Source organism: Oxyura jamaicensis, chromosome 23 (assembly GCF_011077185.1).
Source record: "Oxyura jamaicensis isolate SHBP4307 breed ruddy duck chromosome 23, BPBGC_Ojam_1.0, whole genome shotgun sequence".
In the NCBI taxonomy this organism is placed as follows: Eukaryota; Metazoa; Chordata; class Aves; order Anseriformes; family Anatidae; genus Oxyura; species Oxyura jamaicensis.
In genome coordinates, this window is record NC_048915.1 from 188,127 (window position 1) to 216,068 (window position 27,942).

General features: G+C 38.3%; 1 protein-coding gene across 4 annotated transcripts; it reads right to left on the bottom strand.

The window, feature by feature from the left end:
- Positions 1 to 27,942, bottom strand: HNRNPR (heterogeneous nuclear ribonucleoprotein R). 4 transcript variants are annotated; one of them, XM_035345842.1, is made up of 11 exons: positions 27,787 to 27,942; positions 21,544 to 21,709; positions 19,187 to 19,305; positions 18,668 to 18,775; positions 17,873 to 17,986; positions 8,596 to 8,772; positions 6,765 to 6,900; positions 5,441 to 5,646; positions 4,629 to 4,778; positions 2,358 to 2,479; positions 1 to 2,166 (listed from the first exon to the last, which is right to left on the bottom strand). In XM_035345842.1, exons 1-11 carry the CDS (start codon positions 27,859 to 27,861, stop codon positions 1,554 to 1,556), a joined length of 1,986 nt encoding a protein of 661 aa, XP_035201733.1. In that variant the 5' UTR covers positions 27,862 to 27,942; the 3' UTR covers positions 1 to 1,553. The 4 variants fall into 4 exon arrangements, with proteins under 4 accessions (XP_035201733.1, XP_035201732.1, XP_035201735.1 ...); XM_035345841.1 differs by having other exon boundaries at positions 21,544 to 21,712; positions 27,787 to 27,940; XM_035345844.1 differs by lacking the exon at positions 21,544 to 21,709.

Sequence of the window (27,942 nt, forward strand, 5' to 3'; positions counted from 1 at the left end):
TTTTCTTTAGAGTAAGTTTTAATCCTTTTTGTTTCTCTCTTTCTTGAGAAGCAAATGTTCTTCATTGGGGTACAGAATGGCTCAGATGCAACAGAAGAATGTCATAACTTGCCAGTTTAAATTGACATCTGGGAATGTCCAATGCAAGGGTCCATAAAAGCATCACATAATACCCCAATAATGTAGCTAGTAGTCTCCACAAAAGATGTATTTTTTAAACAGCCTTTGTTACAAGGCATGAGAATTCTACGGCAAATTGTTCATCATGGCAGAACATCAAATTAAAACGTCAAGACAGAATTAGGTAGAATATGGAGAGTATGTTTGCGTTATCTGCAGCGAAAAGTCAGTTTACTGTGCCACAGCACCTAATTTGTTAGTTCTTATCCCTACTCAAACTCTACCTTAAGTTAAACTAACATGCTTGAGATCAAAACCATTTCCCTGTTTGTACAGTGAGTAATACAATATGGCTATATTCTAACAGAATAGCCTCCAGAGGGACTCCACAATACATAGCTACATAGCAAAGAGGAACAAAATTAACACTATTGTAGGCTCTGCTTCCTTCTCCACATTACATTAATGAATTATATTTGAATTGGATCTCCATCAATGTTTGGATACATTTCAACAAATAAAAAGAAAAAAAAAAGATTAAAAAAGTTAGATGCTGGTAAGTTACTGAACAGCAATTAAATAGAGTGCCCTTTGGGCCATCTGTAATTTCTCCTAGTTTCAGACTGATGTCCACAGTGCTACATGTTGGAAAGCACAAGAAATTTTGCATGAATTTGATCACTCACATAGGCAGTTATACTTTGAAAACAATGTTTTTCGCAAGAATTACCAATGAAATAATGTTTTAGGACACAATTGAATTTGAAATAGGTAATGTTTTGAATAGATTTTTGAGTTTTATTGAAATCTTACATGAACAAGAAATTGGAAATACAATCACATCAAGGAACAAATTGCCACGGCTTTGACGTTTTAAGCCAAACAAATTTTGTAGGGCAGATTTTCAAAAAGGTGTGAAGTTATAACAATTTAAAAACACAGTTAACCTACTTCTAGGAATGCAAAACATACAATCATGTTATTTTCAATACAAGAAAACTTAATTTGTTGTAATTTCTTAAAACTACTAAGACAAAGCACTAGCTTTTACTTTTATGTACAGCATACTCCTATGTAGTCTATCCCAAATCCAAAAAAAAAAAAAAACTGTCCAAAACCAGAGGTTCTGCAAAATCATGATTGAACAGTGTGCCATTCCTGCTTTTAAACTGCTAAAATGAAGCCTAAAATGATAAAAGCATTGAAACCCCTTATGGAGTTCAGGAATTCTGCAAGCCCAGTAATGTCCAAGTGCATTTATGAAAAAAGAAAACTAAGAGACTCGAGTATATACACAAGAGTGATTCTTCAGCCCAATACAAATGGCAGCCAATCGCTACTGAAGGATGAAACATTAAGCCAATTTCGTTTTGAAGGATGTAGAGCTATAGCCAATTCTATGTTTCCAAAATTCTCAATCCCTCCTCACTTGTCTACTTCCACTGCTGCCCATAAGTATCCTGATAAAATTCCTGGTTGTCATTATTGTAACCATAGTTACCGGCATAGTCACCACCTTGCTGGAGCGGCTGTTGAGCGATGGGTTGGGAGCCCCAGTTCTGCTGGTTGTTGGTCTGACGACGCTTGGAATCAGGCTGGTTGTACCCATCTGCCTTTCTCTTGCCTCCTACATTGCCCCCACGGTTGCCCCTGGCTCCACGAGCACCACGTCCTCTCTGCTGCTGTGCAGGACCCCCTCTCCCACCCCTAGCTCCTCTCGGTGGTCCCATGGGTGCCCCCCTCTGTGAATAGCCAGCTCTACCTCTTGGTGGTGGTGCTCCCCGCCCCCTAGGTGGTGGAGGGGCACCTCTCCCACCCCTTCCTCCTCCTCCTCTTCCTCTTATAGCATAGCCATCATCATAGCCGTAATAGGGATCTTCATAGCCACCACGGTAGTCATGATAGTCATAACCATAATAATCATCATAATAATCTTCATAGCCATAGTAATCTGGGGGATAGCCATATCCACCTCTCCCTCCACGGCCTCTGCCTCTAATAGGAGGTGGCATACGAGGTGGAGGGTAGTAATAATAGTCTTCATACCTATTAAGAAAAAGAAACATGCATTAATTTATCTTGAAAAATCTCCCAAAATAAAGTACAAGTTTTCCCTTGTTAATTAGCAATACACAACATGGAGAAAAAAAAGTGATTCCGTTTCTTCTGAACTAACTTGTATTTCACAGCAGAATTGCACTCTGGAGTATTACAGTATTGCAAGAATGAACACTCACGCAGTACTTCTGGAGGCCTGCCTGGCAGCCTGACGTTCTTTCCTTTTCTTATCCGGTGGCTTTGCTAACACTATTTCAATTTCTTCCCCTTCTATTTCTTTTCCATTCATTTCATTCATAGCCTATATAAAAATTAGAAGAAAAATATAAGAGACTCATTTCCATTCCAAAGGAAACTAAAACTTTCTAAAATAAACCAGTTGGTTGGGCTGTTGCAGACTGAACTATGTTCTGTACTTCATCTCTGTGCTCCTTGAAAGAATAACATGGAAGAATTCTATTTAAGTCCCTCTTTGCTCACCATATATTCTGAGGCAGCATTTCTTTAAAGAACACTTTCCTTGTACCATAAGGTAAAAATCTCAATCCATATGGAGCATCATATTTAAAAAGTGACAATGTTACGTCTGATTTTTATGTTCCTAGATTCTCTAAAAATAGTTCAGAGAAATGCTGAGAAAAGTTCTCACTACAAACACTGACATGAACATTCAGTGTACTTGCAAAACAGGTAGAACGTGTACACACACGGGAATATATTTGTGGTCTTCCTAGCTAGCTGAATGTGCTGCATGAGTGTCTCTGGGGACATCAATTATTTTGACACTCAGCTGACTGAACAATGAAGAGATCTGAGGACACAAATTTAAAGGGGAAAAAAGCAACACTGAAACCTGTTTATCTCAAGTGAGGCAACAATCCTCAAGAAAAGTAATGGGCAACATACAATTTGCAATTCTTATTTGTATGTACAAAAAGAACTTAATATACATACACAAAGTACAATTTGACCTATGTCTTCCTGTTCTTTACCTGGAGTTATCTACCTTGCATTTAATGTTTCTGGGTACTAATATATGCATTAACAAAGACTTCAAACATCCTCAAAAACATTAAAGACGGTGGTTTACGTACTTGAAAGGAGCTATGACTCCAGTGCCTACTGTACTTTCAATGAGCCAATTCCATGCATTCTACATCATAATAATTCTTTCATTAAAAAACAGATGGCACACCCATACACAAAAGTGACCCACAAAATTCACAAAACAAATTAGTGGCCATAAACTGGAGTAAGACAGGGCAGATGTAATAGTATTCTAGCTTATTTCAGAGAGAGATGCTCAACTGTACTTCATTTGGTCTATCTTCTCATGTGCCACAAGAAGTTTCTAGATGCTCAAATGTAAAAAAAAGCCAGAACATTCAGAAGTAAGACCTAGTGGGATCAGGCTGGAGGCTGTATAAAGACATACTATATTAAACATGTCAGTAGGTGTCACCAACTTACCCCTCCTGTCATAGAATCAGGCTTCCTTACCCTTTCTTGGCATGGTCTAAGACTATCCACACTGACTTCAACATCATTAAATGAGTGACATTGATTCTAAATCTAAAGTCAGTGTATTCTAAACCCTATTTTGGTAGACAGGAAATTTGTAAGCAATTAAATGGTTACAAAATGCTTAATAAGGTTGAGCAAGGAAAGATCCTTTGAACTATGCAACCACAGACACACACACCACACCGCTCAAGAGACTCCAAGGTGTAAAACACTTCCTCCACTACCCAGTTGCCTCCATGCCCTATTGCTTTCAAAAACTAAAAGGCGAGTAACTTCTATGGAATTCAAGCCAACGATGTGCAATTAGTATAGACTAATGTATTTAAGACCAGTTTAGAACAAAGAAAGATACCTTGAAAACTTACATTAACCACCTCTAATGTTTAGAAAGTTATTTAAAATAAACCTTCCAGGGAGCATGCAGAGTCTGTTGGTGGTTTTTTGCCCCCTCCCCCCCTCAGACTACTTTTAAGTAGTCTACATCAGACTTGCAAGTACCATTCTTCTCCCTTTCACAAGATACTTTTTGAACTACCCTGCAAGTTCTGTGCAGTATTTGTCGTCCCAAGAGCTACACACAGCCTTTAAACAGGGGTCTCAGAGACAACTGATACCTTCTGTCAGTGTTTCCTCATAAAAACTGTCTAGGTTGATCTTTTTTTCTTCTTCTCTAGACTCTCCTGCATTGTTCTATACCTCTTTTCCAGTCTACTTGTTAACGTGCTACAGTTTTGGCAAGTTTCACATCCTCCTAGCTAGTGAAATCATAGGAACAAAATTATTAGTGTTAAAATTCTCATAATGAAAACCCTATTACATAGGCTCTACAAAACATCTTAAGATATTTACTGTTAATTAAATTTCTAAAAGCATCAGTACATAAACTGCTGACGTCTAATTTATTTAGGGAAGAATAGTCAACCTACCTTCACTGCTGCACCTCTGTCCTCAAAATGAACAAAAGCATAGTCCTTTAATTTCTTTACTCTTTCCAGCTTCCCAAATTCAGAAAAGGATTTCTCAAGAATTTCTTCCGTCACAGTGGTGGCCAAGTTTCTTACAAATAAAACTTTCACCTAGTGCATAGTGAAAAAAAAAGCTATAATCTTTAAAAGCCAAACATGAAAGTAAACTAACATTAACCAATAAGATGTTATTCCTTTCATTAAGGATTTTTGTGCAACCCAATGATAAATTCTGTACCTGTTTCCAAAAAAAAAAAAAAGGTTTTATGCAGTTACCTGTATAAAATTCCTACAACTTCTCTCCTTCCACGCTTCCCCTCCATGACCAGAATATTAAGAATATCCAACAATGACTTTCTGCTTCTGGGATGCTACAATCCCAGTAAAATTTTAGTAATAGACCTCAGGAGTAGCAAAGAATTATTAGCAAAACTTAGGGAAAAAGAGCACAATGCTGCACTTCAGCTTCATCTCACTCTGAAAAATAGTCTTAAAAGATATCCACCTAGTAGACATCAGCATAAGCAGACCGTAGAATAACCATGTACACTACTAATTTAAAACGTGAACAGAAAAGCAAGTTCCTAATGTGTTACACAGGCAAGTGATTTACAGTGCTCAGACCATACCAATTTTGATGGCTTAATATGAAAGTGTCCTCTAACTTCTTTCTGCTCCCCAAAACTAGCACTGCTCAGCTGGACCAAATCTACTGCAGCATAAAAACAGTTTCTCCCAAAACAGAAGAGAATCCAAGTCCAGGTTTTACTTACCTTTGCCATGACTTCTGGATCAGGTTCTTCTACTGGATCAGCCCACTCCACTGTTACGACATTTCCCCAGACTTTTACTTTCCCACTCATCAAGCGACGTCGAGCTTGTGCTGCTGACTTGTGATCCTCATATTCCAAGAAGCAGAATCCTCGATTCTTCTTTTTATCATCAGGTTGGTGATACAAGATTACATCCACCAAACCCTCTGAAAAACACGTCTTTAGTATTGAGCTTTAAAAGGCGAGAAGGAAAAAAAAAATAGAGTCTACTCTCTAATGCATTTGTGTTTTTTTGTTTGTTGTTTTTTTTTTTTTTTTTTTTTTGTAGCACACATCCTCTGAACTTAACACCTGAAAGATGGGGCAAGGGCACGAGAAACAGGGAGGAGAAAAAAAACACATATCCATCCAATTTACCAAGAAACAGGTTGCCTACTAAATGAAATTCTCCAGAACAAAAACTTACCTCAAAACTATGTCCCAAAAAACATCAACATGAACAGTTCAAACACTGTCAATTTTCTATGTTTTGTTTTACCATTTTTACATTTGTGAAAAGCAGTCAGCAGTAACACATGGCATCTCCCCTGTCTCAAGGGGAAGATAGAAAGAATTTCTTTCATCTCTCTCCAAAACAAGAGGAGATAACAAAATGAATATTCACCTTCTGTTTTCACCACTTCCCTGAAGTACTTAAAATAGTAATCCTAAAAAAGAAGCAGTAGGTTAAAACTCTCCTACAGGACAAGAGCAGGAGATCAAGATTTCAACCTCTCAAAGCAGAAGCATCCTTCTTGGGATAAACTATTTTTTCTTCCTACTTGCTGCAGAAGAACTGGGACAGAAATTAATCTGTTATTATTTCTACAGTAGCATTCTCTCAAACGTTTTTGTATTCCCTCTATCATTCCTCAACATTTGGAGGAACAATGTTTGAGGCTCTCTAGAAACTTCTCAGCTGTGAAAGTAGAACCTACTGTAGATCCAGTTACAAATGTAGAGCCTTCAACACTAACCTAGAACAGATGACGGAATTAGGACTTCCACCACCATCTTTCAGAGTTCATTTGTGCTGTTTCCGTCCCAAATTGTAGTCTTATAACATCAATCATTTAAAGAGCAGTAGAACAGACATTAGTCCCTTTACACTCCACCACAAAGTATACACGATATATAAGTTTTCTACCAAATATAAAACTTGGAAAGTAATTTGGAAATAGATTAAATGATACCTCAAAGAGTCAGTCATATAACTATAGATACAAGAGAGAAGTTCAATGGTATTTCAGGATCAGTGTGACATACTTATTATGAAGTCCTTTACCTGTGACTTTACTAAACTCTTCCAATATGTTTTCCTTAGTCTTGTTCTTTGGAATTGACCCAACAAATAATCTGTTGTTTGCCACAGAGATGCATACTCCAAGGTGCTTCCCAGGACGGATTTCATAGTTGTCACACTGAGAAAAGAAGAAGCCATTCACTTGCACTACCCAATACAAAGTGAATGAAAAGATACCCCAAACCATAAATCAGTTGCTTCAATATCTACTATCTTTATATATAGCATATTGAATTCACATTGAATCAAGTATTACAGTCTTAGAAACTTTTGTTGTTTCAATGTTCACTTGAGAAACTGATGTACAAGAACAATGTGCAACATACAAGCTGCATGGGGTAAATTAATTCACCTACTGTTTATCTCAGACTTAAAAGCTATTCCTAGACAATGAGTGGTGACTGTTTCCTGTGCTTGGAGTCAACATCAGTCATTGCTGCTGTTACTAAAAAAACAAATGCATAGAGTTATAGGTACCGTAAGTTCTTCCACTTCAATTGCTTTCTTAAACATTAAGCACATTTGCTTCAAGACACTCTAAATCACTGTGCCATCCCACCCCCTTTCCCACTCCTATAGCAGGGATTTTTTGGGCCCCTCTAAAATAAAACTTCAGAAGCTAAATTTATAGAAGCTTCCCATAAGAAATAGGTTAGCCCGCTTCTTCATCACACTTGTACCCACAGGTGTATTACTCTGGACAACAATCCTGATATATCTTTAAAGGCAGGAGAGTTCAACATTTAAAAAAATGTTAAGAATTCAAACCATCTTTGTATCAGGGAGGACTTTTCAGACAGGACCTAGTGAGACAGAACTCTGATCGCTAGCCAGCTTCTGAAAAATCTCATGTACTTCTGAAAATTTTTAGGCTATTTTTACCTTAAGTGTGACTTCAGCATACAGCTAGCAGTGCAATATCCTCAAAAACCTTCATATTCAAGAACTAGAACAACGCTAAGGTACTACAGGCTATCAAATGATCACTTTAAAGAGAGATTTTTTTTTTTCTCAGATTTTTGCTTCAGATACAACAGTGATTTGTATCACTACAATACTTTGCATTCAACTGCCATGAACTTAATCTGAATCTGTTTTTCAATGTATATTTTAAAGCCATTTTACCTAGAATCAACCCCACTCCCACTGATACATGCAGATCAGAAGCAGCAGAACACCCGATGCAGACAAACTAAACTTCAAAACTTAACATTTTCAGTATTAAAAGAATCTTGCTTTCCCTATCAAGGCTTAGTTTTCCTACAAAGTTTAGCACACCCTATTTTCCTTTCTTCCGGTAACCTGTGGAAGATATTTCACCTAAATACAAGTCTGACCCCATTAAAGAGAATGTTAAGGTGGAACATGTACAGGGGAAGGGAATCCAAATACAAGGAATATATTCACAAATTCACTTAATTGGTGTAACGGAGAATGGAGGTCAGTCTTCCATCACTGGTGCATCACTTGATACATCTCCTGTCACTTCAGGATCTTCCCCTTCATCTCCCCCAATCACCAGATATTTAAAACAACAACTCTGAGCAGCTTCAACTTAAGAAGTAAGTTTCAGAACACCTTTTCCATCATGTTCAAAAAAATTCAGGAATAATCTATTTCAAAAACAGTAGAATACATACAAATCTAGTTTTAGGGCTATAGTTTGATATACTAAATCAAGGCAGGAGACAATTTAGGAAAAAAATAGCATGAGTCCATCGATGAATGCTTTACAGACACCTCACTATCTAACAGATTCCCAACTTGCTTACAGTTTACATTGTCTCATCCAGTCTGATAAAAAGTTACTCACCAGTTTGACTGCTTCCTGAGCTGCATCTTTGCTACAAAAGGTAATAAAAGCATAACCTCTGTTTTGACCAGAAAGAGGATCCATCATAAGCCGCAGATCCCAAATTGGACCAGCTTTCTCAAAGAGTGGTACCAATTCATCTTCATACAAGTCTCGAGGAATCTTACCAACAAAGACCTAAGAAGGAAGAGGACACAAAGCTTTTGCAGGAATCCGAATTTATTTTTAATACTTCAAAGAGGGAAGTAAGTAGGTTACAGCAGAAACCATCACAGCAGAAATGCTGTAGCCTTCACTAGGGACAACGTTACTCTGTCTCCTACTACAGTCTTCTGAAGTCACAGTGTTAGGACTAGATTTTGCATATGGAAACTTGGCTTTGTGATTTGTATATAAAAGGTTGTACATCTTCACCAGTGAAGATGAAAACAGTTCTTACTTGTCATAATTCTGGCAGTTAAAGACCTTACAGACTATCCAGTCAGGTGTCCTGTAATACTCCAGGCCAAGTATTTCCTTGCCCTTGAAATATTTTCATATCATTCCCTAGTCCAATCTTGATTAAAAAGTTAGAGATTGAAAAAAAGATCCTTAATAAGTTACCCCAATACACATTTTCAATTTTAATATACACTGTAGTCTTATTTCTACTTTTTACAGCTATGCTAGCTGAACGCTATACTTGTCTAAAAAAAATTGAGAATTCTCATTTTTCTTATACAGTGATGACCATTAAACTTTGCACAAGTTTTTGTTAAATAATTTAGTCTGTTCAGCTGAGATGTAACTAAGAAAGATCTTTTTCTAGTTCCAGTATTTACAGATATTTGCTCATTTGATTGTTTTTAATCACTGGTGTACCAATCATGGTACTTCCCAAGCATGGCACTACAACAGTTACTCTAGTTTCTATCCAAGCTGACTTAATAAACATGTAATATCGCTTCTTCTCAAATGTACTCCAGAAAAAGGTTCTAAGAACATTGGACATTAAAGTGTGCCTCACGTTGGTAAACAAAGTTGTCCATTTTTGCACATCTGTTTTAACTCCATCACCTAAGCATTAGTTGGGTCTTCAACTTTCACATTAAAAAAAAAAATCTCATAGAAGTCAACCTCATCAATCTAGACAAAGCCTTGCCATAGTCTCAGTCTTATCTGAGAAGATAGAACATTTCAGAACAGTAGATGAAATGTTCTGAAATGTTATTTTGTTTAGTCCAAATGTTGGCACAAAGGTGCCCATCTCTTGGTAAGGGTCAGTTACCAGCATTCATGGTGCTTGCTGTAGTACTGTCAGAAAATGACAGCAGTCTTGTGCAATGCTTGGGAGAAACTTCCCAGAAAAAGTGGTTGGGCACTGGGATGGGTTGCCCAAGGAGGTGGTGGAGTCACTGTCCCTGGGGGTGTTTAAAGAAAGGTTGGATCTGGTGCTTAGGGACATGGTTTAGTGGGTGACATTGGTGGTAGGGGGATGGTTGGACCAGGTGATCTTGGAGGTCTTTTCCAACCTTAATGATTCTGTGATTCTGAAGATCTGTACTGAAGGCTTAGCAGACAATTTCAAAACTAAAGAAACTAAGAATGCCCAGAAAAGCATTGATATGGACAAACCCCACGAGGAGAGGGCAGTGACTGGTTCAAGAAATGCAGAATGCATGATTTTCTTCCAAAGGAAAGCTAAATCATTCATGTTTCTTTACGATACACAGCCATTCCTGCAATTCAGTTACCAGAACATTCCTTTAACATAGCTTAGGCTCTCCACTTCAGTATGAACGCCAACTGGCTATGGTTTACTTGCTACAGAGGAAAAAGATTTATACTGATCACAAGTTTAAATCCAGATCCTTAAATCCAGATCTAAGAGGCCTTTTCAGAAAAATTCAGAAATCCCTGCAAATAGATGTTTCCATCAGTATTACCTAGAACATTTCACTCCAAAACGCATGCGTGCTTCCATTATAGTATCACTTTCATGTCTTTAAAAATAGCACAAGACAGGAACTCCAACTTGTTATTAAGACTGAGAAGTTGTCAGCTGAACTGTCCAATCTACCAGGCTGAAAGCTTCTCCGTCCCCCTTTCCTTGGCTCAGTCTCTTATTACCTCCAAAAACTTGAAACCAGCATAAATTCAACAAGATTGCTACAACAGTTCATGTAATATTCTTGAGTAGCTAAGATGATCAACAGAGTTAATGATTTCCTTCTCTTATATTCTTACCTGACCTATATTCTGGAATAACTTCACATCTGTATCAGACTGACTAAATGTCTCTATGGAAATAACAGAAATTTAAGTGAATTTGCCTTGAGCCTGTAAACTTTAATGCATTAACAAACTGTAAGATCAGACAAATACCAGGTTAACGTCTTTCAAGTGTGAGAAGAAACATTTATAAAAGCTACTTAAAAAAAATAAAGATAGGTCAACAAGCTTGGAAATACTAAAGAATGTAAGTATCATGCCTTATTGCATTTTTCAGTTCTACAAGACAACTGCAACAGAAAAGCTTCAGAAACCAGCATTACTGTTGAAGCAAAATAGGAGATCTTGTGTAAAAGCAGGATGCAACTGCATTGTTTCCATGCTTCCAAGATCACTGACCATTGGGCAATGCCAAGCACAAATAGAATCTTGGTGAAGAATGGGTTGAGAGCAGCCCTGATGAGAAGGACCCATGGATGCTGGCTGATGAGAAGCTCAACATAAGCTGTTAACATGTGTTTACAGCCCAGAAAGACAACCGTATCTGGGGCTGCATCAAAAGCAGTGTGACCAGCACGGCAAGTAGGGTGACTCCCCTTCACTGCTCTTATGAGATCCCACCTGGAGCCTGTGTTCAGCTCTAGGGGCCCCAGCACAAAAAGGACATGAACCTGTTAGTAGCCCAGCAGAGGCCACGAAGATTATCAAGGGGCTGGACCACGTCTCATGTGAAGACAGGCTGAGGGAGTTGGGGTTGTTCAGCCTGGAGAACAGAAGGCTCCAGGGAAACATCACAGCAACCTTCCAGTGCCTAAAGGGGGCTACAGGAAAGCTGGGGAGGGACTCTTTGTCAGGGGGTGTGGTGACAGGACATGGGTAATGGCTTTAAACTAAGAGGGCAGGTTTAGATTAGATATCAAGAAACTCTTTACTCTGAGGATAGTGAGGCACTTGAACAGGTTGCCCAGAGAAGCTGTGGATATCCCATCCCCAAAGGTGTCCAAGGCCAGGCTGGATGGGGCTTGGATCAGCCTGGTCTGGTGGGAGGTGTCCCTGCCCTTGGAGGGGGGGTTGGAACTTTATGATACTTAAGGGTCCCTTCGAACCCAAAGCATTCTGATTCTTTAGACTTTTTCAAGTTTTGCTTCCTGAAGGACATGTAACAAGTGTTTTAAAAGACCAGTTACTAAAACAGTGCTTTAACTAAGAAAATTTTTTTGTGAATTAACTTTACAGAGCATTATTCAGGGGTGTAATCCACATCTGCACTCTTGATAATGCATCCTTCAGTTATTTCAACAACTGAGCCTCTTCTGCTGCCATTGCAAACTCACAAAAAAAATGTCAACAGCAGCAGCATCAAGAGCTTCTTCAGAACTTCATCTCCCTGTAACACTGCTCTTCATGTGCTTTGCAGTAAATAATTTCCAAATGGCACATTTAAGTGCAAATTAATGTAGGCTGCATGACTGCTTCAACTCCTCCATATCTACAACCGTCATTAAAAATATACTGAAGCAAACAAAAAATTTAGATTAGTGCAAAAGCCTTTGAACCCCAACAGTTTTTCCAGAAGAGCTACATTTCATTTGCATACTACTGTACTAGGTCTGGCTGGAATGTTAACTTTCCCTGCAGCAGCCCATACAGTGCTGAGCTCTGCACTTGTAGCTCGAACAGCAGTGGTATCACACCGGTGTTGTGTCTGCTGCTGAGAAGTGCTGGCACAGCATCAGGACTCTCTCTAACCCTCCTAGGGCGTGGGCAAAAAAGTGAGAAAGAAACATCAGCAGGGCAGCTGACCTAAACCAACCAGAGGGATATTCCATACCATATGATGTCACACTCAGCAATAAAAGGTGGAAGAAGGAAGAAGAGGGGAGGGGTGGGCTCTTGTTGCAAAAATGTCTGTCCTCCTCCCGAACACCGGCTACGCGTGTTGAGGCCCTGCTTCAAGGACGTGGTCAAGCATCGCTCATTTGTGGGAAGTAGAGTAATTTCTTTCCTCTGCACTTCCACATAGCCTTTACTTGTTTTGTTATTCCCTTCCCCCTCCCTCTTCCCCCTTCCCTTTTTTCCCTTTAGTTGAATTGATTAATTAATAATATTTCCTTAATAATATATTATTTTTTCTCTTTAATTAAATTATCCTTATCTCAACCCATGAGTTGTTCTTTCCTTTACTTCTTCCCCTTCTCATCTTAGGAGGGGGAGTGAGAGCGGTTGTGGTGTTCAGCTGCCTAGCACGGTAAAACCACCGCAACTACATTCTATAGAAGCTTTATCTAGTTCAGCTCCTGCCAAGATTATTTTACCATTGGTTCTTACATTAGAAAGTTACAATGTTACATGATTCTTCCCATTCAATTTATTACAGACAAACAAAAGGAGTTTTAAGTGCTCCAGCATCTCCACCAAGGTGATATTTTACAGACTACAAGATAGCTTCACAACCCTTCCCTGGCATTATACAAATACTGAACATGCATCCACAGTATAGCAGATGGAATACCAATTTGCCCTCAGAAAGCTAGAAGTAATTTTACATTTTTTAAAGACATTCAAAAATTGCATCCATCATATTTATCCAATAAGTTTCAGCTCTGAAAATAATATGTAGCCACTTCTATATAAGAATGTGTTTATGGAACAGCTTATATGCAATTGTCTTAGTATGTTATGAAGAAAAAAAACTATTTGTAATATTTTGAATTTTTATTTCATATCACTGCAAAACACTGAAATAGAAGTCTGAATTTAGGAGTAAGACTTACTTTACCTGGATATCTGTCAGTAAAACTAAAATCAGTGCAGCAGTCAGTATAGTCTCAAGTCAATTACTCATGCTAAAAGTACTGCACTAATTTTGAGGGTGGGAGGGAAGAACATGGTACTTCTTATGCCTATCATAGTGGAGTAGAGAGCTAGTATTTTACAGTTACCAGTGAACAGTGAAGTCCCCTGTTCTTCTAATCATGCCTTGAGATAGTACATTCATTTACACCAATGGCTGAAGGATGGAAATGAAGTACATACCAGTACCATCCTTGTTTTTTTTTTTTGGTGTAACATTAGTCTGGACAGGCAGTATGCACACACTTATTGTTGTTTGTTGGTTTTAAACGCTGTCTTTTTATAGAAGATTACAAAGACTTTTTCAATTTTCCTGAGTTTAACAGCTAAAAGGTCTTCCATCAGCACACTGAAAATCAGGAGAGAAAATGTATTTGCTTAACAGGTTAAAATATGCAACTCAACCTAATTAGATACTACCCGCACATTAGACACTACAGATATATTTGTTTTACCACCCAGCATTAAGCAATGAAAACACTGAATGCTTGTCTCATTTGCATGAAAGCATCATCTTGAAGAAATGGACAAATTACTAAAATTCCTTTTGTTCCTCATACTCTTAAATAAGCTCCTACTTAAAAGCTTTTGCTGTGCTGGAAAATAAATATTTATAACATTTACTTTTCTTGTCTGCACTTAATTTCAAAAGTTACTGAAATTACGAAGTAGAAATTACTACCTAGGCATCCTCCTATTTTGCTGAACATATGGTTTTTAGCCAATTAGAGTTCCCAGTAAGACAACTTAAAATTCTGGTTATTTATACAAAACTACTCTAAGAATATTTTTTTTATATTTTTTCAGCATCACTTATATATACACTTAATGAAACGATAAACTACAATTAGCATGGAGAAAGCAGGCCTAAGAAGACCCTGATGTACAGTCATCAGTTACTATCTTCCCATTTAAATATCCATTCTATTTTTTCATCCCTTCAAAGAACTGTTACTTCCCAGAATATGCAGTATTTCCTTTAGAAACCATCCTTGCTGTGACACTAAAACATCTTCTTAATGGTAAACACAAGTTTCCACATTTACAAGGATGCAAAAAATAATCGATGAACTGAAAAACAATAAAGAACTTAACCATTTTCTTAAACCTAATCTGATGGCTCCACAACAACTCCTGTATCAATGGTTAGTCAAAAGGGGATGATTGAGATTTTAGAATGAACTACAAAACAACCTGCAAGTGAGCAAAGCCTTGCCCTGCAGAGAAGGGCTTGGGGAGTCTGGTAGACGTGAGCTTGACATGAGCCAGCAGTGCATGCCTGCATCCCAGAAGACCAACTGCATCCTGAGCTGCATCAGAAGAGGAGTGGCCACAAAGGAGGTGATCATCCCCCCTCTGCTCTGCCCCTGTGAGGCCCCACTTGGGAGTACGGTGTCCAGGTGTGGGGACCCCAGCACAAGAAGGATGTGGATCTGGTCCAGGGGAAGGCCATGAAGATGGTTAAGGGGCTGGAAGCACCTCTCCTACAAAGGCTGAGAAAGCTAGGGCTGTTCAGCCTAAGGAAGAGAAGACTCCAGGGGGACCTCACTGGGGCTTTTTAGTACTTAAGTGGGGGCTTATAAAAAACATGGAAAGTGACTTTTTGCTCAGAGAGGACAGGGGGAATGGTTTTAAACTAAAAGAGGGGAGATTTAGATTAGAGGTTAGGAGGAAATTCTTTACTCAAGAGGATGGTGAGATACTGGAAAAGGTTGCCCAGAGGTGTGGATGCCCCATCCCTGGAGGTGTTCAAGGCTGGAGTGGCCCCTGGCCAACCTGATCTAATGGGTGGCATCCCCGCCCATGGCAAGGGGTTGGAATTAGGTGATCTCTAAGGTCCCTTCCAACACAAGCCATTCTATGATTCTATGAAATGCACAGCTCAAGCACTTGTATAACCAAACTAAAGTCTGCCTGTAGCCTGATAGCAAGATGCAGATTCGTTCATGACACTGAATTTCTGGATTTGTGTAGTGACTAGATTGTGTCCTTTATGTATGAAAAAAATCTTTAAAATCCTTCTGAACATCTTGTCTATCAAAAGATAAGAAAAAGCAGAGAAAAAGATCTTACAAATTTTAAAGCAGAAACAAAGCAGCACAGTAGACAAGCAATTATCAATATTGTCAGATGCAAATGGCAAAGCCAGTGTAAGGAGAGAAGGAAACATTCACGTAACTGCCTGCATTCTAAAATATATGCCTCCATAAATGTCTAAGTACCAACATTCATGGAGCTCACTTTAAGCAGAATGTTTTACATTGGAACACCAAGTCTTTAAATAAATAGGATTTTTTTAATTAAGTTATAATATTATATTTCTTATAAATTTTCTCCTCCAAGCTTCTACACCTTAACTACTTCATCTCTGTTGCAGAATTTCATCCCTAAAAGATCCAGCTGCTCTTCAAGCCCACCCACTTCAATACATTGATCAGGCTCACCCACATAATCCCTTCAGCAATTCACTGTGAATGTTTGATATGCTCAACATCCATAGTTACTTATCAATACCTCAATTTTACTGCACTATGTTCAAATACACCTTGAAAGAGTTAAAATTAGTTACCATGTAAGGAATTCCACTTTAAAAAAAATTATTCAATGAATAAATATTTACAGTAAAAGAGACCTGATACATTTGTTGGAAAAAAAACATTTACCTAGTATGTATTTTCTTGGTATCCATAGCAATACTTGGGTATACTTAAAAAGAGGTTTGCCATTGTCAACATCAGTGACAGCTCTTTAGAATTTACATACCTGGGCAGGCAAAAAGCTATGAGAACTTTATTTTGTTTAAAATAAGTTTCCAACACAAAAAAATCCCTTTCACAGTCCTAAAGGATACATGTGTTATCTTTGCATATTTGTACCCACAGTATTAAAAGAAAGGCTTTTATACTCCTATATAGGCAAAATTTAGGAATATGTATATATACACACATACACACACCCCACCCCAAACTTTGTTCTGGAAAAAATGCTATAATAATATACAGTCATTTTTGTTAAAACATGGTCTGTCTACCAAATTAGAAGATCATGTTTAAAATCTTGATTACTGACCCTCATAGCCCAACAGCAAAAGACTAAATTAAACTGCTGGATGCTTTATTAACGCAAGGTGTTCAGCATCTCAAGTCAAGCTGAGCAGTAATCAGTCTTATAACCCTCCAAAATGCCAGTATTAATTTGGTTAAGGTATGATACTTATAAGTGGTTGGCTGGGCTTTGCTACAGACTTTCATGCTGATTCACTGGAGAAGCATTTACATTACCATACCGGAGTTTCCTTAAGTTAACCTTCCTAGCAAGCTTCAAGAAACTTACAAGTATAAAAATATATCCTTAATACAATTAAACACGGCCAATTTTTCAGCTTTCCTGTGACTTCCTAAAGAGACTAACCACCATCAATAGGACAAAATACTCGAGTTTCCAATCAAGTATTTTCAGTCATTAGACACAGTTCAATTAAATAACACAAAAGAAATATCATCATGTAATCATCCTAAATTGGTTAAATGGACTTCTAAGCCACCTTTATGAATATAGAAATGCAAAAATTTACGAGAAGAAACAAGCTACATGAACTCTTCTAATGTGGTAGTTTCACTATCACACCATGAAATTAAGTATGCTTTTGTATAGTTTGAAGTGAAAGCAAATAAACAATTCATAATTAATACCGAGCTAAGTTGTCCTCTTCAAAATAGGTAGATGTATTGAATAAGAAAATAACTAAAGGTATTGAATAAAGATACTCCAAAGTCCTTTTTGCTTTTAGTACATTGCATTAGAATATTTGTTACTGGCACTCAAATTCTATTTAAGTTGTAAAGAGTCAAACACTTTTCAGTCATGCTTTTGCCTATACATTCAGCTAATACCTATGTTAGTTACTTTTTAAGCTGTGAACCATGATCTTTAATTTGTATGGTGAAGTCCAACAATTTCATCATCTATTTTATATTTTAATAAATTGAACGTGGCCTTCCCTTGTATATTCCACCTGCTTCTTCCTCTCAACCTATTACTCTTTTTTCCTGCAGAATACCAAGGCCTAAGACTGATCAAGACACAAACACAGAAGCAAGCTTTCTTCCAAAATGCTTAAAGTTTTCTTTTTTCTATTTTCTATTTTCCAGTAATCTAATATATTAGTTTGCATAAACATACAAATTAATTAGATTAGTCTGCATATACTAACCTCTGTTCCAATACCAGGCTGAACACCAGAATATACAGTATCTGGAGGAGGGCCCCCATATTTCCTCTGTCCTGTAGTTACATCCAAAGTGTAACCAGTCCTCTCTAGCAAAGCCTGAAAAAAATTGTCACATTAGTTACATGAAGGAGGGTAGTGGGTTTAAAGTATAAATGAGATAGTGTCATAAGAAACATTTCCTTACTTGCTTCTTGCCCCACTTGATATATACAACACGGTATATATGGACATACAGAGCCTACCAAAAAGTGTTACATGGGAAGGGTTAAAAAACCACCACAAACAAAATTTATTCCCTACTGAGGTCACCAGAAACAACTTGTTTTCCTTTTCCCATTTCACTCTATAAGAACATATGTAGTACCCCAAGAACTTCAGAACACCAGGCAATTCTTCTCACTCACTTTGTATTTAGGTTGTGCACAACAGAGAAACTATGAGTCTCAGTGTTAGTGTATTAAGACACTATCTTGTTGATATGTCTGACTAGTCTCATAGCAGCTTTGAGCTTGCAAAAGCTTTAGTGCAAGAAGACAAGTAAGAAGTCTCAAACAGGTATCAATATTTTGACAATCCTTACATAAGTTCATGCATTTTGGTAATTGTGTAATCAGGTAGATCTGCATTTCAAACAAGTACTCTTTTCAATCTTTAGCTTCAAGGAATATATGAAAGTATGAATATACTTGTCCAAGTATTAATGCTTTTTAAATACATTAAAATTACTTCAGTCTATGTACATGTACTACGAGTAAGTCAGTATTTTCTAGATGTTACCTTGATCTTTGCTTCATCTGGTCCCTTTGTTGATTCCTGTACTTTGCTGCCTTGTTTCTCTCTTTGCCTGTAGGTCTTCATAACTCCACATAAAAATGCACTTTTGTTCTGTAGATACAATTTACAAAATCATTAAATCGTGGGTATAAAAAGCCCTGGAAAGGCACCGAATCTTACACTCCATACTGTGAAGTCACTATATCAAGCCAATGCAGTAAACAAAGTATCAAAAGAATCCTCTAGAAAAGTAAAACAATTAATTGAATAAGCTTGTAAGACTGGAATTTCAGGTAGTATTTTTACCTCATTTTCTCAATAGCACTCTTTTTTATCTATGAGCTTTTGTTTTGCACTCAAATACCCACACATATAGGGCAATTTTTACACAGGCCTGTGATTTGGGTTTGAAACATTAGAATACAGGAACAAAGAACTTCTAAGTTTTAACTCTCCTCCTGCCAGTAGTGCCAGAACACTATTTATGCTTATGTGCTCACACTCTTGGAGCTCTCACCTTACCTGTACATGCGACAGGTCACTTTCTTTAAACTGCTGTAATACAGAGAGGGCTCCTTCTTCATTAAATTCCCTAAGAGCATCAATTGCTCTTTCATCAAGATCGACATAAGCTACCAACCCTAAAAGTTAAAGATAAAGAAGTTACAGATTTCTATTAAATTTCATACAAACTAAGAACTATGCAGTCTGCTTTTAAAGTCAAAAAGTTACGTTCCATAACAGTTATACATTTAATAATTACATATACCTACACAAGCATATGAAAGAATATGAGTACAACAATGAAAAAAGTTAAATTAAAATTTATATACCTAAGCATTAATTGAAGTGCAAGATTACATCCCATGTGTAACAGCTTTCTAACATTTGAAAATCCAACAGTAAACTCTGGCTCACTTCTAATGATTTGGGTTTTGTTTGTTTGGCATTTAAGTTTCACACTTCATTCTCTTGAATGGAGCTGTTCTACAGTAAGCTGACGTGAACATTACATGTATCCTACTGCACATGAAAAAGAAGCTACCTAACTGGAGGTTAAACACTTACAAAGCACTACAAAATATTAGTAAGTAGAATAATTTGTTCACTCTTTCCTCCCAACGTCAAAAAAAAACAAAAATCGGTAGACTTCCTGTGTCTGAAAATTTATATTGTTTAATACTCATTTTGTTGCTCTAAGCAGCTTAAGAGCCAGAATTTTATTTTAAAAGGTATTATTTTGAACCCTGCTCTGTACCTGAAAAAGCTAACATTAATTTTACAGGTACAGACTCCCCCAAGAAACATTGGACCAGTTCTGAAGCACTTTTTCTGTTTAAGGACTTTTACAGGTTATTTTTTCCCTTTTACAATGTACTTGCATAAGCTGTGGAGTGTGAGAACTATAGATATTAACATTTTCACTTTTAAAACCACACAGCAAAAATACCAAGAACTCCACACACTTTGCAACAGCTTAATCTCCAGAATACACAATTATTTAGCTACTACTTGATTTCAAAAATGCAAAGTAGTGCCAAGCCCAAGGACTACATTTCAGAAGTGATCCTGCATATTGGAAGACACCTGTATCTTTCAGGTAAAACCTCAGAAGATTAAAAATCCCAAACTTCAACCCCAAATTTAGCTCTAGTGGCAGAAGTAGTTTTGTTCACTGACAAACCCCTGCACAACACAAGTATCTTCAGTGCATTTAAGGAAGTATGAATACGTGTTTTCAGGTCACTCATGCAATGGAATTATACTAGGTAGTCAGGTTCTGGGCTGAAAAGCTTTTAACTTCCTTGAGAACTCCTCACAACACAACCTAACTAATACGCATGTTAGAGCCCCACAAGTTCCTCTGCCCAGGCATTTACACCTTCTCTCAAACCATCAAGTGCTCATCATCATGACCCATATAAAGTGCCTATCTAAAAGCTGGTAAAGTCTAGATGAAAGCTCACTGTGAATGACTTCCAAAAGACATCATCCACGTGATCCAGAATGTCATACTGATGATGGTAAGATATTGATTTTGAACTGCCTTCATTTAATCAGTGGAATTTTGACTCTTTTCAACAAAAACTATCATATTGCCACCAAGGCATTCAAGATAAGCTCATAAAGCAGTTCTATTGCTTCTTGTACATCTATCTGTTCACAGAACACACTCTTAAGAGAAGGAACCTTCTGTCTAAAGGAAAAAATAAGGGTGGACAGGATGTTACAAAAATAAAATAGAAAAAAAACTTTGTATACAAAGAAACCTTCTCTATTGCAGTTGCAGAGACCACTTGCTACCAGCAAAGCATTACTCTATTTGCTAGATAGCTTAGTCCTTGACTTTGTTAAAAAAAAGCAGTTAGTATCAAACTGAACTTTTCAATGTAGTAACCATCATGGATTAAACTGTCCACTCAGAACTAGAGAGAACACAAAATCCACAGGCAGACTCAATTCAAATGTAGTCCCAGGCAAGACAAGCTAGTTGCTTCCCTCACTAAGTCACCTATCCAGCCTTTGAGTGTTTAAGAACCACTGTGAGGAGTTGACAGTAGAAAAGTAAAAGCAAAATGATGATTTGGACTGAAGAAAAACGTACAGTTTAGTATGCTTAAACATACATCTTTATTATACAACTAAGAAACTAGTGCTCTGTGCCCTAAAGCAACTAAGATAACACATACAACACTAAGGATCTGTCAAATAATTAGTCAATGTAAAACCCAATTTGCCTTTAGGGAAGTCAAAGTAGCAAAACATTCAGAGCTACACAGATCAAAACCAATGTATTTTTAAACCTTAATCTATAAAAATTTGAAAATGGTATGCCCTCACTTTCATAACCAGTCAGAAACAAGAAATGCATATTATACCTGTCTGAAATATTTCATCAAGTCTCTCTGCCACCTTCTGTGGGAGGCCTGCCTCTATCAGTGTCTTGTAGTGTTCTGTGTGAGTTACACTGGAAGTATCCATTGGTTCTTCCTCTTCTTTTAACTGTACCGCATTACCATTCACCTGATTAGCCATTTTATTATGCTGCTGGAAAAAATTCAGGAGCTATATTACAATAAGCCAGAAAAAAAAAAAACTAGTTTGTAGGACAATGCATGATTTATCTAAACTAATTTGTATACATGCTGCAAATGACCTCTATCAAAAGTTTTATTTAATACTTTTTGGATGCAGCTGATCTAAGTTGCAAAATAAAGTACAACCCTTAATACTGCAGAAAATGTACATGGAAGAATTTACTTTTTTTTAAGATGTACTTCATGTACATAATGTCTACACTTCAGATTGTCAGCAAGTTAACTGTTTACCATAGCAGCTAGAATGTACTGGGATACAATAACAACATCCTTCAGAGAAGAATCAGAAGAGCTAGTTCTCTTTTCATTTCCCATTCCTCTACTTTTAAAACAATCATTTAAAATTCAGTGAACACATAACCCTGCAGGGTAGCTTAACATATAAGAATGTCAATACTTGTTTGCTAATTTTCACTTTCTTGGCTTGTTGCCATGTCTTCCTTCAAACCCAGCATACTGCTTAAGACTAGCCAAACACTTTCTCACAACACTGTCAGAGCTCAGAAAGGGTAGCAAGAAAAAAAAATGCACTATCAAGCACATTAAAATTTCAAGCTGCAGAGCTGTTTCCATGCTTTCAGTTTTACTCAAATAAGAGCTCTAAGAATCACTGGTACTTTTTTAGAACATATAGCTTATTGGTTTAAAAGGAAGCCATGACTGCAGCATCTTCATTTAAAGACTTGCTTTCAGAATTAACAAACTGCTTGCAATTAAGTGCATTGAAAAATGCACAGCTATGTTCAGACAATTCCAGCAGGCTTTGCTCAATTCATTAAGAACAGTTTCCATTTCTCAATTAGCCAGCCAGCTGATACTTAGTACTCTCAAATAAGAAGGCTGACAAAAAACAAGTCAACTACCCAGCAGAGAACATCAGGATGATCAATTTAAGTTCAGAAATGAGATGAGTCTCAGGGTTTGAAAGATAAGGAAGAAGTCAATGATCAGCAGTGAAATGATAACCAGATAGACATATGCAGCATGGCAAGAGCAATGCAATTAAGTACTGGGATACAGGTAAGATTCAAGAACTTTTTTTTTTCTTCGGGGGGGTCCGGCGGGCGGCGGGGTGAAGAGGTGTTAGATTCTGAAGCCCTAAGCTATTTACTATGCTAAAAAAAGTCTCCAAAGACAACCACACCTACAACAGTCCTTTGTATACCCATCTCACCATCTCATCTAGATGAGAGTTAGTGAACTTTTTGGAAGATATCCTATAATGACTTGCAAGCTCGAGCAAGAAAAAAAAGTTTTTCTTCAGGAAGAAAAGTAACGATTTGACTAAAACTGTCTTGCCTTGAAGGGCAATTTTAAAAAGAGATAATACAGCCTCATGTTGTTTCTTCATCAGTTGTCACTTCTTTATGTGATTAGCAAAGAACGGATACAAAGTCTTTTATAGCTACATGGCATATATAGATAAATCCTGTTTCTTGACCCAGAGAAATTGCTTTCTAATCGATTCAGTTTTCTTCAAAACAAAGTTAATTACTTAAAAGCAACCATGACTATAGCCTAATTACAGAATTAAAAAATGCTACCTGAGGGCTACAGTAATGCTTACATCTCCTTACAGGTATTAACTGAGCATTCCAAGCACTAACTGAAAATCAGGTTTCTACAGGTATGCATTCAAAAATCATGGAAAGAAAAAAAAATCAACCATGTCTGCTTGATAGACTGCCACTGTAGTAACTCAAATTTGAAACAGTACAGGGCAAAGTGGTTCAGTTAAACTGAAAATGCTTCAGGTCAATCATGCTAAATCCCTCTTCTCAAAAGTGAGGATGATATAAAAAACATACAAAATATATGCAGATTTTTGTTTTCACCTATTTTCCTTATAAAAAATCTGTTACACACCTCTGTACACACACAAACAAGAACTGTGAAGCTAAGCAAAGAAGTTAACACAAAAGTATTTAAAATGATTACAAATACCTTCTAAACTTCAGTAATTTATACTCCCTGAACATTTGCTTTTTTTGTGAAACCAGATTGTTTACAAGTGTCACATTCCCGTAAGTTTAGCACTGCTGAATATATTCTCAGACTTGCCTATAACTGAACAAAAGGCTGACAACTATACTGTGTCAGGTAGAAACCCCTTATCTGCAGTTCAATAACTCAAGCTCATGATAGACAAGATTTGCAGCCTAATGGCATGAAAAGATTATCTACCTTCATCACAAACCAGTATGTGGAGCTGTATCTAATGCCTAAGTATCAGATTACTACACAGCACCTCAGCTGATCAAATTTTCTAATTAGTTTTTTAGACAATGAAATAAATTAAGTCTTGGCATTTTAACTCACTAGCTAGATGGTTTACTTTTTGCTTAAGAACTAGTATCCTCATGAAGAGCTAAATTCAAATTATTCTGTGTTCACCAGCCGTTAAAGTTCAGTTTAGCTGTTCAAATTTCAGCTATTTCCTGTCCCAGAAATTTAACTTTAAAAGACTTTCTTAAAGGAATTTTCTCTGGAAAGTTTTTAAAGCGACATAGCTGTCAGAGTATTTGGATCCCACCAGCACCCAGAAGAAATGTATTTTTCACAATTATAGTAAGAAATTCCCTGCTGGCTTCACAAGCTTGGCCAGAAATCTGAGGTTAGGAGGACTTCATATCCTGTATGATCACCATCAAGCAAAGTTACATCTCTTACACCACTGAAATCCTAACTCCAAGTTTCTTAAAGATGCATGAGTAAAAGTCATAGCCATAGTCATCTTTTTCAAGACCACTTCGCTCTCCCTCTAGAGAGCATCAGCTACATGTAGCCATCATTTTTTTTTTTACTGACTTAGAAAGGAAAACAGAATGATTTTAACAACATTTTTTATTCTCCTCTAAAAAAATTTAAAAGCATATTAAAGAAAAAGAGGAGCATTATCTATGTTTGTATATGCAGTGTTGTCCAGTTGGCTCAACCCACACAAGCCAAACAGAAAAACACATGCATGTAGGTAAAAGTGACAAATACTTCACTCTGATATACATTAAATAGCTCAAAGAAGAGATGGAGACTGGTTGAATCGCAAAGATTTTGAGTATTGATTATAAGCAAAGAATTATGTGCATTAGTATGTGTGGGATATGCATTTGTTTTTAAAACATGCAAAAATGGATGAATTTAAAACAGCATACACAAAAACAGGCTTACCGAACAAGCAGCAGTAAGTACATATTGTGGGCAACTTTACAAATGCAAGGAGAGTTCCACTGGTACCTGAAACAATGCCTAGCTCTGCCATCTCAGAGCTGCAGAACTGTGTGTGTAAGTGGAGGGTGTTGCGAAGGCTATCTTGTTCTAAACTTCACACAATTGTTGACACATCATTGCCAACAACGGTTTTCTGAAGTCCATGAACACTCAAACAGAAGTACTTCTAAGCCATCTACTATCTTTCACTTGGAAAGTTTGGATCCTGCATCTCAAAAGACTAGACTCTTGCCAAGTGACTAGACTCTGTTTCTTTTAAGCATATGACAAGCAGAAGATTAAAAACTACAGATGTTTCTCGATTAGCCAGAAACAAGCTTATTTTCATGCCTAAAGCAAACAAATAAATAAAATAAAATGTCTCTATTTTTTCCCTTTGGAAAAAAAAAATCTAACTCAACACACACCTGAGCCTGGCAGTGTACAGCGTATTGAAAACAGAAGCTTAGCCCAAGAACCACGATCACTCAACAGCCATGAGGTTACTATTTCCTGTATTTCATACCACTCCTCCAACAGAGGTCGCCACCCACAGACTAAGTATAACTAGCCAATTAAGTGTAACTGCAGTCTAGTTAACTGCAAAAATGAGCAGAAATGGCAATTTCTGGCAGAGAAAAAATACTGTAAGTTACCATAACCAACTTCACAGTTATTATCTATCAATACTGTTTTCAGCCTTCTGGTGTGTAAGTCCTGATTTCATGACCTGTACTTGTTTAGCTCAGGTGCATTGGAAGCATAACTAAGTCATGCATAAAACTGCACCAAAGTAATTCCAACTTGTTACTATTCCAACTATGTTACTATTCCTGCTATTGAATATATTATTTGTAAGTCTGTATTACCTGTAGAATCTATAATAAATTAAAAATAGTATTGGGGTATTACTTTTTTTTGAGAGTTGTTTTTTTTTTCTTTTTTTTTTTTTAAAGTGAACCACAGGAAAATATAAGTAGCCACTACGAAGTTGTCTTATGCTTCAAGACTCTTGCCAAAACAGGAAGACAAGAAGCACACAAGCAAGTGAAGCAAGTGGAAGGTAAGAACTCACACTAAAAAGACTGAACTGGGAGCTTATTAAAACCTCACTTGTTCTTAAAAAAGGAAGCATACCAGTAACTTTTATATGAAAGCACTATTGCCATTTCTTTTGTACCATAGTTTATTCAACCACAGAAAGTACATTTTTACAGCTTAATTATATGTTTATTTGCATTAATTATGAGAAGACTTCTTTTGAAGTTATTGTCCCCTGAAACACCTCTACATATTAGCCGGTTTCCAGACCAGTATTTCAGTGGCAGACAACCTTTACAACAATAAGTAGTTAGCACCCTCATCCCTCCAGCACCGAGTTCTCAGCCCTTCCCAATCCATAAACCTATGGAATGAAAAAAAAGTCTGAAAACCTCCATCATGATGCTGACCAAAAGACTAGCACAGCCCTGACAGAAATATGCTTCATCTACACAAGTATAAGCAACCTCCCCATCAGGAGATAACTTTACCACAGAGAACAGCAATACACACATCTGTGCATTAAAATACAGCTGCATGAGTAGCTACAACATGTTGCTAACCCAAAGTATAAAGCCTCGCACATCCTGTTTTTTAACTGGAGTTGGTCATTTATAGCTTATCTGGTAGGTTGGGTTGTACAGAACAACATTCATGGCACTCCAGATTAAAGCAACATTTCAACAAAAGTGAGCATTGTTCTCATGAGCTCATCCTCAATAAATTTTCCAGACCTTTGTCTAAGGAAGGAGGGAACACTGCTTCTCCTGACAAAACTAGTAAGTTCAGCGTTAGCAGGAGGCTCAAGTATTATACCAAAGCAATCGTATTTGGACAGAAAACTGAGAATCACTAATGCTGGGATCCTCTAGCACAGTGGAAGGGCCCAAGAGAATCCAAACAACTTTTTTCAAATTGTCATCTAGCATAGCTTATGCTTATTATGAACCACATTCAAAAATCAATAGGTAAGCAGGTTGTTAAGACCCCGGTAATAGAGCCACATTTACAAAATAAAAATAACAACAGCATATTTCAAGATATTTAAGGGAAACTTCTGCAGTTTTGGTGAAGACCTCTCTTAAAAGATCGTTATAAGAAAAACAACGTCCTAGCGACACGCTTCTGTAGAATTTCTCCTTCACAGCATTAGGTGAGTGGCTCTCAGAGTACTGAGCTCACCCGAGAGCTCTGAGTGCAGCGCAGTTCTCATTCCCCACAGCCCACTGTATCGCAACAACCGCTAGGCCGAAACCAGAGCGCGCTGCGCCAGCGAGGAGTATTCTGTCAAAGCCTCCTTCAGCCTCCCTCCCGCACCCCAGGCAGCAGCCGCGCACACAGCCTGTCCGGGCGCCTGACAGCTTCGGCGGCCAGGAGGGGACAGGGAAGGGTCCTGACCGCGCAGGGGACGCGCCGCAGACATCCCCGGTAGGGGGGCAGCCTCCGCCCGCCACCGCGCTGCCCGCCCCTGTACAGGGCCCGCGCCAGGCCACCGCCACCCCCCCCCCCCGCCAGGCCCGCCCCCAGCGCCAGGGCCCGCGCGCGGAACGCCCGCCCGCACCCCCCACCTCCCCCGGCCCGCCGCGCAGACAGGGCCGCTCCCGGCGCCGCCTCCAGCCCGCTCTCTCCTACGCAGCGCGAGCGCCCCGGGCCCGCCTCCGCCAGCACTGGGCCTACCCCAAACCCGCCCGCCCCGCCGCCGCCGGACCCCCCCGGAGCCCTCGCCCCCTTTTCGCGGAGCCCTCCCCCGCGCGAGGCGGCCCCCCGGGGACTCACCGGAGCGGGGCCTGCACGGCGCAGCTCGGGCCCAAGCAGCGACGGCAAATGGCGCGCGCTCCTCCTTCTCCTCATGGACGGCAGCGCGACCCCGGCAACACGCGGGGTTTCCCGGAACTGTTTCCAGGGACCGCTGCTTCACCCACTCAGGACCTC

Coding starts and splice junctions, on each gene's coding strand:
- HNRNPR (XM_035345841.1), bottom strand. CDS start 27,861: ATGAGGAGAAGGAGGAGCGCGCGCCATTTGCCGTCGCTGCTTGGGCCC. Junction 19,306..21,543: donor TGATGAAATATTTCAGACAG/GTATAATATGCA, acceptor TTTAACTTTTAG/GGTTGGTAGCTTATGTCGAT. Junction 2,480..4,628: donor ACAGAGGTGCAGCAGTGAAG/GTAGGTTGACTA, acceptor ATTTTTATATAG/GCTATGAATGAAATGAATGG.